This window comes from Erinaceus europaeus, chromosome 7, assembly GCF_950295315.1.
Source record: "Erinaceus europaeus chromosome 7, mEriEur2.1, whole genome shotgun sequence".
In the NCBI taxonomy this organism is placed as follows: Eukaryota; Metazoa; Chordata; class Mammalia; order Eulipotyphla; family Erinaceidae; genus Erinaceus; species Erinaceus europaeus.
In genome coordinates, this window is record NC_080168.1 from 47,972,125 (window position 1) to 47,989,374 (window position 17,250).

A 17,250-nucleotide genomic window follows, 5' to 3' on the forward strand; every position below is an offset into this window, starting at 1 on the left:
TGTCATGCTTAAACCAGGATGACACACGTTATGTTCTTCACAGTTGTAGTCTGTGAGCAGGTGGACTCACCCGGTAGAGTACACATGCCACCATGTATAGGGACCAAGATTCAAGACTCAGACCACTACACGGGAACACATGGAGAGCTGAAGCTTCATGTGTGGTGAAGCAGTACTGGTTTTTCTCCTTCTCTTTGTGTCTCTTTATATCTCTCTGTCTCTCATCTTCTATCTAAGACAAAGAAAAGAAAATGGCTACTGTGAGTAGTAGGATCACGTGGATAATGAACCCCAATGATAATGTTAGTGAAAAAAAAAAACCTATAGAGAATTAGTGATACCAGAAACTTGATGCAGTTGCCACCATGGCTTTTCTTTTTGCTTATATTCTATGTCCACCTTTGAACAGTTTCTGGCTCAGAGGAAGAGAAAAAAATTGCTTCCCATTGAATGAGATAGTTCTTGAAAAAGGACCACAGCCAGTAGAACACTATCAAATATAATTCCTACTCCAAATCCAACTTGGAATCAGACTCTACAGCAGTCATTCTCTGTGCAAAAGAAGAAAAATTAAGTTTTCAAAAATCCCTTAATGGGATTTGAAAGTTATAAAGGCTTTTTTCATGGCTTCTTCTCCTAGCCAGATTGAACTTGGGACCTCAGAGCCTTAGGCATGGAAATCTTTTGAATAACCATTATGCTGTCTCCCCAGCTCTAAACATGATTCTCCCAAATCTCAGCTGAGATGTTAAATGAAGAAACTTTGGAAGACTGGGGGAAGAGAGCCATGTTTCTAACAGTCACCCTCACTTTATTTTGATATATTTTGAGAAGCTTTACTTTTGAACGTGCTCTCTTATGTGACTTAGGTGAAGCAGTTTGTCTATTTAAGATGGTTTTCTCATCTATAAATTGATTTGTTTGTTTTTACCAGAATTCATCTCTGGTGGTGCAGGGGATTGAACCCGGGACTTTGGAACCTTAGGCATAGAAGTCTCTTTGTATAACCATTTTGCTATCTACCCCTGCCCCTATAAAGTGATTTTCATATCACTGACATACCATTAAAACATTTGTGGGGGCCATTTACTATAATTAAAGCAGACTGTTAAGTATGGAATATCAATAAATAAGTGTCACTTTCATCATTTTGGGCACTAACCAAAGGCATTTGAATCTTTTTTTGTTATTGTTTATTTTAGACAAATAATAAACAAGTAGATTTAGGGGACTGTGGGAAAAGAAAGGAAATACACTAGATTCTGCTTTCACTTCCATGTCTGATGTTCTTGAATTTGTGAGAATATTATCATTATTTTCCCATTTACAATTGCTTCCTTGGAGGAACAAAATAGGAACTAAGAATACAGCGAGCTATTAAAAAATTAGTCATTCCTTTGGAGTTTAACACTTCATCTCCCCAGCCCTGGGAAAAACATACATTTATATATCACATTGGCACAATGATAACTTATCTTAATGCATTCCAAAAGTGCAATTAAAAAAAAATAAGCCGACCAATGTGTGTCAACAAAGATTACTTTTTCTGGTACTCAGAGTCAAAGCATCTTATGCAGGAAGTCAGAATAGCATAGATAAGGGCCAAGTAGTGGTACACCTGTTTGAATGTACCCAGAATCCTGTGCAAGGGCCCACTTTCAAGTACCCAGTACCCACACTTGTTATTCTCTCTCTCTCCTGCCCCCCCCATTAAAAGAAGGAATTTATACATGCCAGAGACTATAAGATAGATTTTTTTTTTTTTCAGATCAGGGTTTGGAGTTTATTGAATATGTTCCACTTGTCTCTTGAGATTCTTTTACTTCTGCATTTGGGAGATGTGTCTCAAATGAACAGCCTTGTCCAGGCAAACTTGACCTCCTGCTTCCTGTTAATTTGGCTAGTGATCACTAGCAGTGATCAGAGGATGAAAGAAATGAGCAGATAACATATTTACTCCCCAAGCTCACTCCCTTCTTGCTTTGTTTTGGCAAAGGCTGCACATTCTTTATTTTAGGATATGATCCCTGTCAGGTCACAAAGCTTCAATAGACCCTCCTTTTCAGGTCTAGTGGTGATAATAATTTCCCCAAACATATTTCACTTCCTTTTTTTGGTGCTCTAAATCCTTCCTCAAACTCTGTAAACAGTACTTTATCAAAAATGTGGGGATTCAACACTGACTTTGGTGGTGGTGTTGTGAGGGTGATGGTGGTGGTAATTATAGTATCACATCTCTGTTATGTGGGTGACTCACCAGAACCCACCACCAAAGTTTTAGTGCCGTCCCATCAGAATGTCCACTCTATCTATTCCTCCCAATCCTCCATTTCTCCATCACCTCTGTAACTGCCATTGTTTTCACAGAGTCTAAAATTTAGTTTTGTGATTGTTGTTTTGTAAATTTGGTAGGCAGTGCCTTTAAAAAAAAAATAACCCTACAAATACAAAGCTACCAGGTGGTTTCGTTCACAGATAATTGAAACACATGAGTTTGATGAGAAAGAAAAAAAAGGTAGCCAACTCGCTTCTTTTTTAATATTTTATTTATTTATTAATGAGAGGGATAAGAGAGAGAGAAAATAAAATATCACTCTGGCACATGTGTTGCCAGGGACTGAACTTGGGACCTCATGCTTGACAGCCCAACACTTTACCCACCTCGCCACCGCCACCTCCAGGACCACTCCAACTGGCTTCTTCAGACTTTGTGTGAGAACTATGTTTATCTTTTGGGAGGAAGGGGCATGGGACCCAGAAGTTTGGTGGTGGGTGCAGTGTAGAACTATACCCCAGTAATTTTATAAGCTTGTAAATTTACTATTAAATCGCAAATAAAATTTGTATTTATTTATTATATTGTGGGTGAGTAGTGTATAAGATACCAAGCAAAGCACAACAGGCTTACACATGTGAGTAGAATGAACACATAAGTATAATGGAAAACATGTGCTATCACAAGAGATGCAATATAGTATTTACCAAAGGTGACATTATTTTACTTTAATAATCTATCCAATTACAAAGAAGTCCATTATGTTGATGAATTTTATTTGAATGATAGGGCAGCCATCTGAGGAGGGAAGGGAAGCCTTCTTGTTTTTGAGAGTCACGTATGATAAGTGAGTTCCTGTCTAGGTTTGTGGAATGTAATAATATTCAGAGATGTTAAAACAGCACATGGGGGAGTCGGGAGGTAGCTCAGCAGGATAAGCGCAATCGCTATCGAACAGGCCATGGCCGGTGCGCTGCTATGTTCCATCGCTGGGGAGCCAGAGACACCCGAACTGCCCCTGTGGCTACAGACAGACTATGACCCACATAGTCAACGACTGCCACCTCTCCAGATTCAAAGGAGGTCTCGAAACTTTACATCAGGCTCAACCTGATGCTGTTGACTGGCTACGGAAGAAGGGCAAACGCTAGAAGAAGAAGAAAGCGCACGTGGCACTAAGCGCAAGGACTGGCGGAAGGATCCCTGTTCGAGCCTCGGGCTCCCCACCTGCCGGGAAGGATCCCTGTTCGAGCCTCGGGCTCCCCACCTGCCGGGGAGTCGCTTCACAGGCGGTGAAGCAGGTCTGCAGGAGTCTTTCTCTCCCTCTCTCTGTCTTTCCCTCCTCTCTCCATTTCTTTCTGTCCTATCCAACAATGACGACATCAATAACAACAACAATTAAAAAGAAGGACAACAAAAGGGAAAATAAATATTAAAAAAAATAAAAGAAAAAATAGCACATGGAATTTAGACATTATAACACAAAGGTAGAGAATGATGTAGCTTCACATCAGTGAATAAAGATTTTGAAAAAAAGCTCAGTCAGAAAACTCATTTTCACTATTAGGACAACAAAATTAAAGTAAAAATCAGTATGGTGAATTATCATGATAAGGAATTAATGAAATATATTGAGGCTGGAGAAATAGCATAATGGTTCTTCAAAAGGCTTTCATGTCTGATGCTGAGGTCCCAGATTCAATCACCCGCACTACCAGAAAGCAGAACTCAGCAATGCTCTGGTCTCTATCTTTCTCTCTGTATCTCTCTCATTAAGATAAATAAAATATGAACATATGCTTTATCTCAGGGGACCTGGTCTATATCTAGGTTTGGGGACTTTATTGGGGAGTGGACCACCTGGAATAGAATTAAGAGAATCCTATGAAAGGAAAGGTCTCACCCGAGTGATGAAGCTGAAGGGTTGTCATTCCACACCTGAAGTCTCTGGTCACAGTCTGAAGTGAAGCATGTTGAGGTGGCACTCATTTCGTTGATTAGGTTGCGATCCGCAGATGCGATATTACTTGATTTGAATTGAGAAAAGCATGCAGGAAAGTGGGCCCCACCCTAAGGTTCCAGGACTGGGGGAAATATAGACTCTATAGTGGAAATGTGAGGTTCCTGCTATCTTAGGGTTCAAGAAGACAATGGTTAATTATTATCATCACATTATTTGGTAATTGGGTTAACTTTGAAAAGTCCCGTTGTTAGGGTTTGCTGTATAACACCCAGCATCTTGTGCCCATAAACCAGGGAAAAGTATATACCTGAAAGCAGAAGTACACAAGAGTCTGCAGGGAGTAACCCGCCCCAACACTTCATCTGCACTATTCCAGCCTTTAGGTCCATGATTGTTCAACAATTTGTTTGGCTTTGTATGTTAACTCTCTTTTCAGCCACAGGTTCTGGATGCCAACATGATGCCAACCAGACTTCCCTGGATAGACGACTTCACCAATGTGTCCTGGAGCTCCACTTCCCCAGAGACCCACCCTACTAGGGAAAGAGAGAAGCAGACTGGGAGTATGGATCAACCAGTCAACACCCATGTTCAGTGGGGAAGCAATTACAGAAGCCAGACCTTCCACGTTCTGCAACCCACAAGGACCCTGGGTCCATACTCCCAGAGAGATAGAGAATGGGAAAGTTATTAGTTTGTCTTCTCCCTGTGAAAGTATCTGTACACCATCTCACTCCTAAAATTTTTAAAAGTAAAAGATAACTAAAATAAAATGCCCCAAGGTCACTGAGTCCCTTGAGTGTGTCATTTGTTTTATTCAGTTACAGAGATAAATGACTGATGCAATCAGATGCTGAAATAGAAGAGAACATTGCAACTTTTGCAGATTGTTGAAATATACAGACTATAAATTATCCCAACATAATCTTTGGTTGTAATAATCAACTGGCCAATATATGAATGATGACTAAAGTATCAGATTTCTCAAGTACCAATGCAGTCACAGGATGTGGCAGAAATGTCCATCTATCTACTAAATAATTCATGTTTCTCTTCTAAATTAAAGTCATCACGAATAGTTTGTCAACTAGGCAAAGAAAAAATTAAATTTATCAGGTCCAACTTTAGATTCAAATGTGGCCATGAGATTAGTGAAGATGAATGCAGGTTACTTCTAGTTTATGACTTTCAAGAAGCAAATGATCATTTTCTTTACTCTTTTCCCTCCCAGTGACTAGAAATAAGAGGATCCCCAATATCTCACAAGATAAAAGGAGCCTGAGTCCCATTTGAAGGAAAACTATGCACTAGCAAGGATGACTGGAGTTAAGGTGTTGTGTGTATGAGAAAGAAACCCTTATTGTATCTAAGGGCTTTTATTTTGTGTTTAACAGCTATGTTGTCCTAACTTAGTATGGGAACTTATTTTAGAGATATCTTTTCCTTGTTTTTTTTTTTGTTTGTTTGTTTGTTTGTTTGTTTAAGGTCATACAGTAATCTATTTATTACTTCTTTTTCTTTATTATTATTATTTTTTTACCATAGCACTGATCAGCTCTGGCTTATGGTGGTGCATGGCAGTTGAACCTGGGACCTTGGAGTCCCAGGCATGAGAGTCTCTTTGCATAACCATTATGCTATCTACCCCTTCCCTCACACAGTAATCTACAACATTTTACATCAAGGTTTGCCCAGTGTGAGCTGTCCACATTTATTTGCTCTCTAGGTTACTCCATGCTCCTGTCATCTATCAAATATAAGGGCATTCTTTGCACTTATATCTTGTTTATCCTAACCGTAGCCCAGCACTATCACCTTCAGCATCTACCACATTTGGGCAATCACAACACTCACATGTTCTGCCATTGGCCATTTGGAGTTTAGTTCTTTCTCATTTCCTTCTTTACCGCATTGTGCTTTGGCTTAAATTTCAAAAACTTCCACTTTCTAGATGAAGATGCATCTGCTCTATTCCTTAAAGCCCAACATATTTCCCCACAGGTGCTAAAAAAAAAAAAAAAAGTATTCAACTTCAGTTCTTTTACAAGCCTGTTCCTAATTACAAAAGGAGTTGTTTTCTCTCCAGTGTAGAAGGTCTTCTTCATCCAAGTATCTGAGACATGCAGGAGGAAGAAACATACACTTCTCTGCAATGGGACAATCTGACACAAAACATCTATCAGAAACACCAGTCTTCTACCAAATATTCAGGTAACCAGTTCTAATAATTTAGTCCAAGTCTTTGCAGTTCCTGCAATTTTTTTTTTTGTTAATTTGTTAATAATTTTTGTTCCTGTGCTAGCTAACCTGAAATGGCCCACTTAAAAGTATCATAATATTCATAAGATGTTAATATTGAAATATGAAATGAAATGGAGAAAGAATAAATAAGATGGAAAAGGGGTAAGAACTAAGGAATTGACCAGTACGCTATATTTTCTCTCTGGTTCTCTCTTTGGAAAAGAAAGAGTTCCTGGATTTGTAAAAGAAGGGAAATAAATTGTAATTCAGTTCTTGCATAAAATGCTAAGAACGAGAAATAATAGAAGGTGTTGGCTAAAATAAACTGGCAGAATTTCATCAATCTGCAGCGTGTGGTACAGGGATCAGTTCTATCATTATTATTTATATTAGTTTCCTATTGTTTCAATATTATAGAGCTAAGGGCTTATAACTGAAATTTCTAAAAGACTGATAGAAAAAACTACATAAAACTAGTCAATAAGTCCCTACCTGCAGGGGGGATTCTCTCTCGTTCTCTCTCTGTCTCTCTCTGTCTCTTTCTCTATGTATCTATCTACCTCTCCCTTCCCTCTCAGTTTCTGGCTGTCTCTGTGCAATAAATAAATAAAGGTATTTTTTTTTAAAAAACTAGTCAATAATGTTGCAGTATTAAATAAGAATAAGAGGCATAAAAGGGGTCAAACTGTGGTGCACCTGGTTGAGCGCACACCTTAAGAAACTCAAGGACCTGATACCCACCTGCAGGCAGTGAAACCATTCTGCAAGTGTCTCTCTTTCTCTCTTCCTCTTTCATCTTATTTTCTGTCTTTATCCAGTAAATAAGTAAATAAATAAATTTTAAAAAAGAGTAAGAGGCATATATTAGTGAATCTGTTTAGTTGTTTCAAAACTCAATATCTCAACTTATTATATAACTATTATTATTGTTGATGTTGTTGTTATTTTGCAAGCTGTGTAATACACAAGGCACATGCCTTACTGGCTGAGCTACCCTTTGAACTCTAGATGGCTCCCGAATTATAAAGTACATTCATTTCAAATAATTTGAGTTCTTTTTTAGTCACTGCATGTGGTTACAAGACCATAGCCTTGGATGTGAGGGCGATCTGGCTGCGACATCTGTCACCCCATTGATTGCCAGGGTTGATTCGGCTGATCTGGCTGGCTAGGCAGGTGTCCCCTTCCTCCCTCACCGCTCCATATGCGTCCCTCCTGAAGCTGCACTCTCAGTCGAAGAGGACGGCCTTCCCTGAACAGAGATGGACCGGTCTCGGTCGGGGGTGTATATATATATGTAGCTGCACTCCCCTGGTAGAACCTCCAAACAAGCTCTCAAGACCATAGCCTTAACAAGGAATGAACAATACTAATTGCTTCTTTTGCTCAGTCTAGTTTTGTCCTGGTACATCACTTTTATCATCTTTTTCTAACTCAATTTCATTGTCCTTATTCCTTAATTAGGAACATGGTGTCTGCTGATAGCGGTTTTATGTATAGTCTTCATAGGCTCCTCAGCAGCCTCCATTTTCTTGGGTTTCAAGTGTAAGTACAAAAGGCTATCTTCCAAGTAATCTATGTGTCTACTTGATATATTATCTACATAGAACTTTTTTATACTATTATATAAGAACAGCAGTGTAAGAAGACTGTTGTCCTCTTTACTCTGTATTCAAAGATCAATTGGTGGTTTTGTTATATTAGCATTTTCTTAGGAATGTTTGTTATTATTTGAAGGGTTCCAGTTGTCCGCTATCACAGTAGAACAGCATGAAAAACTCATCCAACAAGACATGATGTTGCTGAACTTCACACGATGGAAGAAAAAATTTGATTTTCAAATGAAATATTGTCTAAACCTGACAGGAAACTTGAGTTCAGGTATTTACCTGGGTACAAACCCAATTTCTGCTTAGATATAAATTAGGTATTCCCCCAAAGAAGCAAAAAACCCATGTTATTCTCTGTAAATTTAGTCATAGGAGAAACATCATCTTAGGCTGTTCTTTGGTTCGATCATATGTATGTATCTTTGCCATGTGGAAAATACCTGGGTTCCAAAAAATGCAGATTAAGAAAATATATGGCAAAACAAATGCCAACATGGAATCAGTGAAGTTTGTAGGTCCAACAAGAAAAATAAAGCTGAGTGCCAAGAAAACAGCTCACTTGGGTGGTAAGCTGCTTTGTCATGTGTGAGACCCAATTTGAATTTGGCCCTCATTTTACTCTCTCTAAAAACACAGAAAACCAACAGCCTATATTTTATTCCATCACTCAGGTTTTAATCGCCTCTTTGATTGTAGCATTTTTCCTCATGCCTTTAATGTAGATATTACTTTATATTCAACTTTCTGTGACTGAGAAGAAAATTTATTTGAAAACATTAGAGAAGTCACTATAAAATTATAACAAGGCAAACTTCAACTCGTTAAAATTCTATAAAATTATTTCAACTTCATTTGTTGCAAACATTTTTAACAGAGAAGTGTATTCCCACAGGTCATAAAGTTTGTCAAATACTCAGTGACTGTCTAATGAGTCTTTAGAGTATTAAATGGGTCCCATTTAAGTGACTGTCAAGGTTGATTGTTGGTGTACCCCATAGAGCACATATGTTACTATGTGCAAGTACTTGTGAACAAGCTCTTGGTTCCCACTTGCAGGGGGTTACTTCACAGGAAAGCAGTACTGTAAAAAGTTGTCTTCTTTCTCCCTCTCTATCGCCTCTGCTCCCCTCTCAATTTCTGTTTCTATAAGAAATGAAGGAAGAAAGAATGCATGCATGAATGAATGAAATGAAATGAAGGTAAGAAGGAAAGAAAGAAGGAAGGAAGGAGAAAAGAGCAAGTAGGTTAGGGTAGGGAAGGGAAGAAAAGGGAAGGGGAGGGGAGAGGAGGGAGCAAGAAAAAGGCTGTCGGCTGTCGGGTGCAATAGATTAATTGGAATTAAGTCCCAGCGATAACTTTGGTAGCAATACAAAAAAATAATAAAGATACTAGCCAGTAAAAGAAAAAAAATATCTACTATATCTTTTTCCAGTTGAAACTTAGACAAACGGTCTAAAGAATCATGGTGTGTCCAAAAATGTGTTTAAATGTAACAAGACTACTGAAAACATGAGTGAGGCCTATCTTTAATCAAACATTGACTAAAAGCATTATGAAACATCCAAATCCAACATATTCATCAACCCTTTGATGTCCATTGTCAATGCTATTGCTGCTATAACTTTAACAGTAGTCAGGATATTGATTATGGATTCTAAACAAGGTTATTGAAGAAATCTAAGTAATTAGATATTTGGGTCATGAAAACTGATAAGAAACATCTGTGAATAGGGCAGGGGTAGATAGCATAATGGTTATGCAAACAGGCTCCCATGCCTAAGGCTCCAAAGTGACAGGTTTAATCTCCTACACCACCATAAGCCAGAGCTGAGCAGTGCTTTGGTTAAAAAAAATAATAATAATAATAAATAAATAAAATCTGTTAGTCAAAATGGATAGCCTCTCTAGAAATTAATTTTGAAAGTTTTGTGTCTTTCCCTCCATAAAACAATGGTTAAATTCTTGCTCCATGGTTCTCTTTTATACACTTCAGTATCCTTCTTTTGTGCATGCTTTCTTTTTCTTTTTTCTTTTCATTTATAAAAAGAAAACACTGACAAAACCATAGGATAAGAAGGGTACAACTCTACACAGTTCCCACCATCCGAACTCCGTATCCTATCCCCTCCCCTGATAGCTTTCCTATTGTTTATCCTTCTGGAAGTATGAACCCAAGGTCATTGTGGGGTGCAGAAGGTGGAAGGTCTGGCTTCTGTAATTGCTTCCCCCCGAACATGGGTGTCGGTCTTTCTTAAGGAAGGTGCTGTAAGACTTATTAAGCATTATAATTTACTCTATTTAAAAAAATTATCTTTATTTATTCACTGGATAGAAAGCCAGCAATTGAGAGGGAAGGAGAAGATAGAAAGGGAAAGAGACAGAGAGACACATACAGCATTGCTTCACCACTTGAAAAGCTGACCTCCTGCAAGTGGGGATCAGGGGCTCGAACCCGGATCCTTGAGCATTGTAACATGGTGCATCACCACATGGCCCCAATAAATAAATCTTTATAAAAAAGAAAAGAGTGATTACTAAGTCAATTTTATCTTGAACTAATTCTTAAGAGACCTATATTGCAGCTGAAAGAGTCATACAAATGTTAATATATTTACTTTCAGAAAAGTTAAAATTGGTAAGTCCAAATCATCTGAGTCATTTGATAAGTGTTCACCTTCACTGGAGGCTAATCAAGGGACTCTTTTGAGAAGATTCCTATTAATATATTTACATAGCAATAATGATGTAAAAATGTGTTTGTTCAAAGCTCAGACTCAAAACCCTTGCCCGGAAAACTGGACTCATAATGGAAAAAGTTGTTACTTTGTGTTTGAACAATGGAAAAGTTGGAATACCAGTAAAGATCAATGCTTGAAAGAGGATGCTAATCTTCTACAAATAGACAGTCAAGAAGAAATGGTAAGCCGTTTCATATCATTCTAAAAAGCCCGTTACAAGAATGGGTTGATTTTCATAAGATAAAATTTCTTCATGACCACTCCTTTGGAAGTCTCCCCCTTAATATCTTATAATAGTAATATATTTTTGAATGAAGACTCTAAAGCAAAATTAATATTCTTTGTTGTACTTCAATAGGAGAAAATGGGTTATTAATACAGAAACATATTAGTACATATTAGCTCTATCTTTGTTACTATGAAAGAAGCGGGGGTAAGGGGAATAGTCTTTATTTTCTGACATGTTAATCCATTGCAGCATATAGATAAATTATAAATGCATTTTTTTGTTTCTTGGTTATTGAGATTTAGGGGGGTAGAAGATGGTGTTTGAAGTATCAGTTTGACTTATTTGTTGTCAGGGATCAAACCTGGTGTCTAATGTATTACAGTCTTGTATTCTATACACTAAGAAACCTACCTATCTGATATATATAATGGAATAAAAAAGGTCTATGAAATAAGCATTTAAAAAAATGAAATGGATAAAGATGTGTTTGGATAGGGGATGTTGAGAAAGAAGGGGGTGGAAGAGACAGGCTTGCAGTGCTACCTCATCACTCATGGATCTTCCCCATTGCAGGGGGGAGGCAGGGGGTTGAACTTGGGTCCTTGTGCACTGTAATATATCATTTTACCAGTTGTACCTTTGCCCAACCCCTTCAAAGTTTATTATTACAAGAATAATAGAAGAACAGTTTGGTAAACTATTCAATAAACTAAGGCAACTTGAACTAATTTATCTCAGTTATAAGTTTCCACTACTTTTCTATACAAAATTGATGACAAAAGATAGTAATGTGGAGGGAGGGTAGATAGCATAATGGTTTTGCAGAGATTCTCATACCTGAAGCTTCAAAGTCCTAGGTTCAATCCCCTACACCACCATAAGTCAGAGCTGAGCAGTGCTCTGGTAAAAAAAAAAAAAATATATATATATATATATATATATATATATATATATGCTTCTAACAAAATATGTCTATAGCTGAGTAGCTGCTGTAAGCTTTTCTCATTTTTGAAATATATTTCAAAAGAATGATCTATATGGCTTATGTTGTCAAAGATATTTTTGATTCCTTATAGAATTAGGGGTCAGAAGAATATAATTTTTAAAAGAATTTTTGTATTTATGAGAAAGATAGGAGGAGAGAGAAAGAACCAGGCATCGCTCTGGTACATGTGCTGCCAGGGATGAAACTCGGGACCTCATGCTTGAGAATCCAGTGCTTTATCTACTGCACCACCTCCCAGATTGTCATATACTATCTCCCAAATTCTGAATCTCTTAAAACTATTATTAACAAGTAATATTTTTCAGCATCCTTATCTCTCATTTTTTTATTAGTGATTTAACAGTGGTTTACAGGATGATAAGATTATGACAATATAGTTCCAAATCTCAACTATCACTGAAGTTCTATCTCACTAGTATTTAAAAATAGAAGGAAATTTGTAATGCACTCCCTTTAAAATTTTTCTCTCCAGCTCACAAATTCCTATTGATTTATGGCGAGAAATTTTTATATTTCTTGAGTCTCTTGTTGCTTTTCCTGATTCACTATTCAGGTTTTGTTTCCTGTAGGTCTTTGTCACTAGAAGCCTACGGACCATCAAACATGAGTTTGGCTACTGGGTGGGGCTATCTCAGGAAGGACTCAGTCAACCTTGGGTTTGGCAAGATGGCTCCTCCCCTCCTCATGACCTGTAAGTCTCTGAGAGAAATGCTATAAGGAAAAGTCAAACCATAACAGAATTCAGAAGTTTATTTTATTTAATAGTTTTTATTTACCCCAAGTGATATAACCAACAAAACAATTTGGTTATTATCAAAGTCCATGGTTTTTGTTTGTGTGTTAAGATAAAGACTGTTAGAATGATATTAGCGTTTATATTGAAATAAAACAACACTTATTAAAAGAGAACTTCCCCTCAGAGTATGTCATATTAAGACAGAACAAAAAACAAGAAAAAGTTATACTCTATAGTTGTAATAACACATCATTGAGCTTCCCATGACTAACTTCAGCTTTTCCTCTCCAGGTTGCCAAAACAGAGATCCCAGTCAGGTGACCTGATGTGTGGGTACCTCTCAAGAAATCTCCTTTCTTCTAGTAACTGCACCAACTGGAAATATTTTATTTGTGAGAAGAATATGTTTTCTTACTTTTTCTGAAAGAAATGATGCTTAATGCATGGTCTCTGTTTGGAAAACCTGACAAAAAAAAAACTCTAATAAGTAGAAATAAACTCACAAAACTTATTGCCTGAGCTCAAAATTTTCATTTCTTCTTTTTTTTCATTCATACTTGAAAGTATTCTTGAAATAAAAATTCATTTGACATTGTTAAAATTGCCAACAATAATACTGATTTAGAGCTACAGAGGACAAACACTGAAGAGCTGAAAACTGAAATAATAATAAGGCATTTCCATTGGTTCTTTCTTTTCTTCCTCCTTTCTTCCCTCCCTTTCTCCTTTCTTCCCTTCCTGTTCCCTCTCTCCCTTTCCTTCTATTTGAGTTTTATCCAGAGGAACTAAAAACTCCAAACTGAAATCCAAGTAACTGGGGAGATGATGCAGAGACATTACATAACGGGTTTTAAATAAACAAACAAACATTGTCTTCCAGACTCACTGTCTGCCATGTCTTCCTGTGTGCTTTGCAAGGTTTCCAGGCATTATATTGTCTTGACTGGCAGGATGGGAGAACAGGGCTATAGGTGGTCAACTCAGAAGATAATGATGTGTAACCTAGGCTGGCAGATTTGGCCTGGAGAAATGAACCTCCAAACTCCATGCAAGTTGAAAGCTGTCAATGAGTCTTCAGTAAAGGAGAGCTATAAAGTTCCCTCCTTCCTCTCCAAGTCATCCCACCACTCACTTACAGTCCTACTATACACATGTCCTATAGTCTAAACTCTCAAGGTTAGAACTTGGCACATCTTTTTTTTTTTTTAATATTTATTTATTCCTTTTGGTTGCCCTTGTTTTATTGTTGTAGTTATTGATGTCATCGTTGTTGGATAGGACAGAGAGAAATGGAGAGAGGAAGGGAAGACAGAGAGGAGAGAAAGATAGACAGCTGTAGACCTGCTTCACTGCCTGTGAAGTGACTCCCCTGCAGATGGGGAGCTGGGGGCTCCAATCAGAATCTTTTTTCGATTTTTTAAAAATATATATTTATTTCCCTTTTGTTGCCCTTGTTTTTACTGTTGTTGTTGTTATCGTTGTTGATGTCGTCATTGTTGGACAGGACAGAAAGAAATGGGGAGAGAAGGGGAAGAGAAAGAGAGACACCTGCAGACCTACTTCACCACCTGTGAAGCAACTCTCCCCTGCAGATGGGGAGCCAGGGTCTGAACCGGGATCCTTGGGCCGGTCCTTGCTCTTTGCGCCATGTACGCTCAACCCGCTGCGCTACCGTCGACTCCCTCCAATCAGAATTTTTAAGTAGGTCTTGTGCTTTGTGCCACCTGCGCTTAACCCTCTGCACTACCACCCAACTCCAAGCACTTGGCACTTCTAATTGCAACTGTCTGCATATGAAGTGAGAGAACTTGGTTCAAAATATTGTTTGAGGGTAAGATCATCAGCCCTAGAGATACCTTGCTGAGAAAGCAACATTTTGCTAAGCATTTAAAATCATTTCTATACTTGCTATTGCTGTCTACAGTCAATCACGGATTTTATTTCTACATTGGAAGAAGTCTGACTTCCCAGAGAAGAAAGCTGCAGGAGATAATACATGATAAGACAGAGTTTATATATAAAATATCAGAAACTCTCTGGAGAGTACAGTTGTAATTAGTGGGTATCCCCAGTTAAACTAGTTGACAGTCTGAATCTGAGATCTATACCCATCTAGAGCATAGATCATCTTGCTCCTAGTAGCCAGTAGACATGGCATTTTCCTGTGATGTAAAAAAAAAAAAAAAAAAGCATAAATTGCTTGTACATTGTTGGATAGAATGCCAGCTCCCCCTGGCTTCTGCTTAACCATATGCCTATATAGGGATAGATTTAATCCCATTCAAAGCTTTGGTCTATTTACATAAATCACTTTTACATTTACATAAAGCACCACACTCCCTCCAGGGCATTGGTGGTTCAGTGATAGGATTCTCGCCTGCTCCGCCCCCTCCTTGTCACACTCTGATTTTCACCAGTCACTTTTCTCTCCACCCTCTCTATATCACATCCTGTTTCCACCCTACTTGGAGAGTATAAAAACAGCTGCTCTTCTGATTAAAGACACTTGGAAATTGCTTTCCGGCTCCGAGAGTTCCAGAGTGTATCTCCTGCGAAGTTAGTGCGGAACGAGTTCCTGATCCCTCTCCCACGCAGCAGCCTGGATTGGCTCCAGTTGAGTTCTCTCCAACCCAGAGAGCACTAGCTCAGGAAGAAGTACCCTCAGGCTATCCCGGCAGTACATTACATGTCTACCACTTACCATCCCTAGAGAAATATCTGTAGAGTAGATTCACATTAAGTTTTTGTTAAATTTAGTATAATTGTATGCATCCTTTCATTTTCATGACTCGACAAACAATTATAGATTTTCATTTTTTTTCTTGTAGTGAAGACACTGCTTAGAAAAATAAAGCAAAATATACTTAATTCACAGAGGTGTTAGGAATCACTAAAATGATGTTTCTATTGGAAAAAAAAAAGGGACCATTGAAGGAGAAGGTCCTTTAGGGAAGGGAAGTGTTTGTGTGTGTGTGTGTGTGTGTGTGTGTGTGTGTGTGTGTATGCACACGTTTCTTTACTTACTTTTGACCTGGAGTATAAACAGTGGGAACTTCCAGTTAAAGAGATTTTCTTATTTTCTGTGGAACTCACAAAGGGAGAATGGTTAAAAAAAAAGTACAATTTTTGCCAATGCCTACCATGTCCAGATGAGAAACTGTACCCAAATGTCAACAACTGTACTGTAAAACATAAGTGTACAACAGAACAGAGATTTTTAAATTAAAAAAAAAAAATCCATTTTCCCTTCCTTAGGTATTCACAGTTAGCAGCTGAATGTAAGAACCTGGAATAAAGAAGAAACAATAGCAATGTATAGCTGTAAGGACTGTTTGTGTTCAAAGTATGTGATGGAGCTATGTTTAGAAAAAAGATAGGAAGTATTTAATAACTGTAGAAAAGCACAGTATAGTAAAAAGCAAACATCCTCCATCTGATGTCATTGTACAACTACATGTGAAGCAATATTTACAAGTCAGAATTTTATCTGCATGCAGCAGGTATCAGTTACTACAAATTTCCTCAGTGGTGGTGGTGCTGTCCATGCAGATGTTATAGGTGGGAGTTATTCTCCTGCACCCTACTTTGACCTCAAATATCAAAGCACTTTTCAAGACAGTGAAGTGCCTATAAGTGCAAGAGATTGGACCTTTGCATCCAGATAGCCAAGTCTATATCCAGGTCCCACCAAGAATGAATTAAGTGTCTTTGATCCATCAGATTGAGTTCCAAGTTAGCTTTTGAAAACAGAAGGCGGGGGGACTGAAGAGACTGGGAGATAGCTCATTAGGCAGGATGGTTGCCTTGCTACAGACATGATTTGAGTTTGAATTTCTGTACCCACAGGAGAAGTATGGCCCCAGGAAAGCTCAGATGCTGTGGTGCCTCTGTTTCTCTGTGCATCTCTTTCTCCCTCTCTGTAATAAAAAATGAATGAAAATAATAGCCATCATAGGAATGATGGAACATGCATGCAAGAGACCCTATCACCTTAACAAAAAGGAAAAAGAAGGGAAGGAAGGGAGGAAAAACAAAAATCTAGCTTTCAATTGTCATACAATGTGGTCAAAATAGATTACATATGTAAAAAAAAGAAAACATTAGTAATATTTCTTCAATAATACCAACAATGTGAAACATTTTTTTCAGATAGTGAACCTTATTAAAAAGTCGCTACTACTTTTTAGACCAGGATATGCTGCATTTTGTATGCTTTTAAAATTACAAGCATCCAGGGTTGGGGAGACAGCATAATAGTTATGCAAAGACTAAGGACTGCTGAAGAATCTGGGTTCCACCCACCACTCCCCACCAGCAAGGGGGACTCTTCACAAGTGGTGAAGCAGGACTGTAGGTGTCTCTCTTTCTCTTTCCCTCTCTCTCTCCCTCCTGTTTCTTTCTATTCTACTCAGTAAACTGGGAAAACGTCTACCAGGAGTAGTGGATTTGTAG

The 17,250-nt window shown here is 38.0% G+C and overlaps 1 protein-coding gene and 1 long non-coding RNA gene across 2 annotated transcripts in view; one reads left to right on the forward strand and one right to left on the reverse strand.

Moving 5' to 3' along the window:
* The window catches only part of LOC132539414 (uncharacterized), a 51,154-nt gene that overhangs the window by 16,411 nt on the left and 17,493 nt on the right, over nucleotides 1–17,250 (reverse strand). The gene's annotated exons all lie outside the window — the stretch shown is intronic.
* CLEC9A (C-type lectin domain containing 9A) lies at nucleotides 6,086–13,672 on the forward strand. The gene is made up of 5 exons (XM_060194379.1): nucleotides 6,086–6,449; nucleotides 7,944–8,024; nucleotides 10,857–11,008; nucleotides 12,632–12,753; nucleotides 13,090–13,672. Exons 1-5 carry the CDS (start codon nucleotides 6,359–6,361, stop codon nucleotides 13,220–13,222), a joined length of 579 nt encoding a protein of 192 aa, XP_060050362.1. The 5' UTR covers nucleotides 6,086–6,358; the 3' UTR covers nucleotides 13,223–13,672.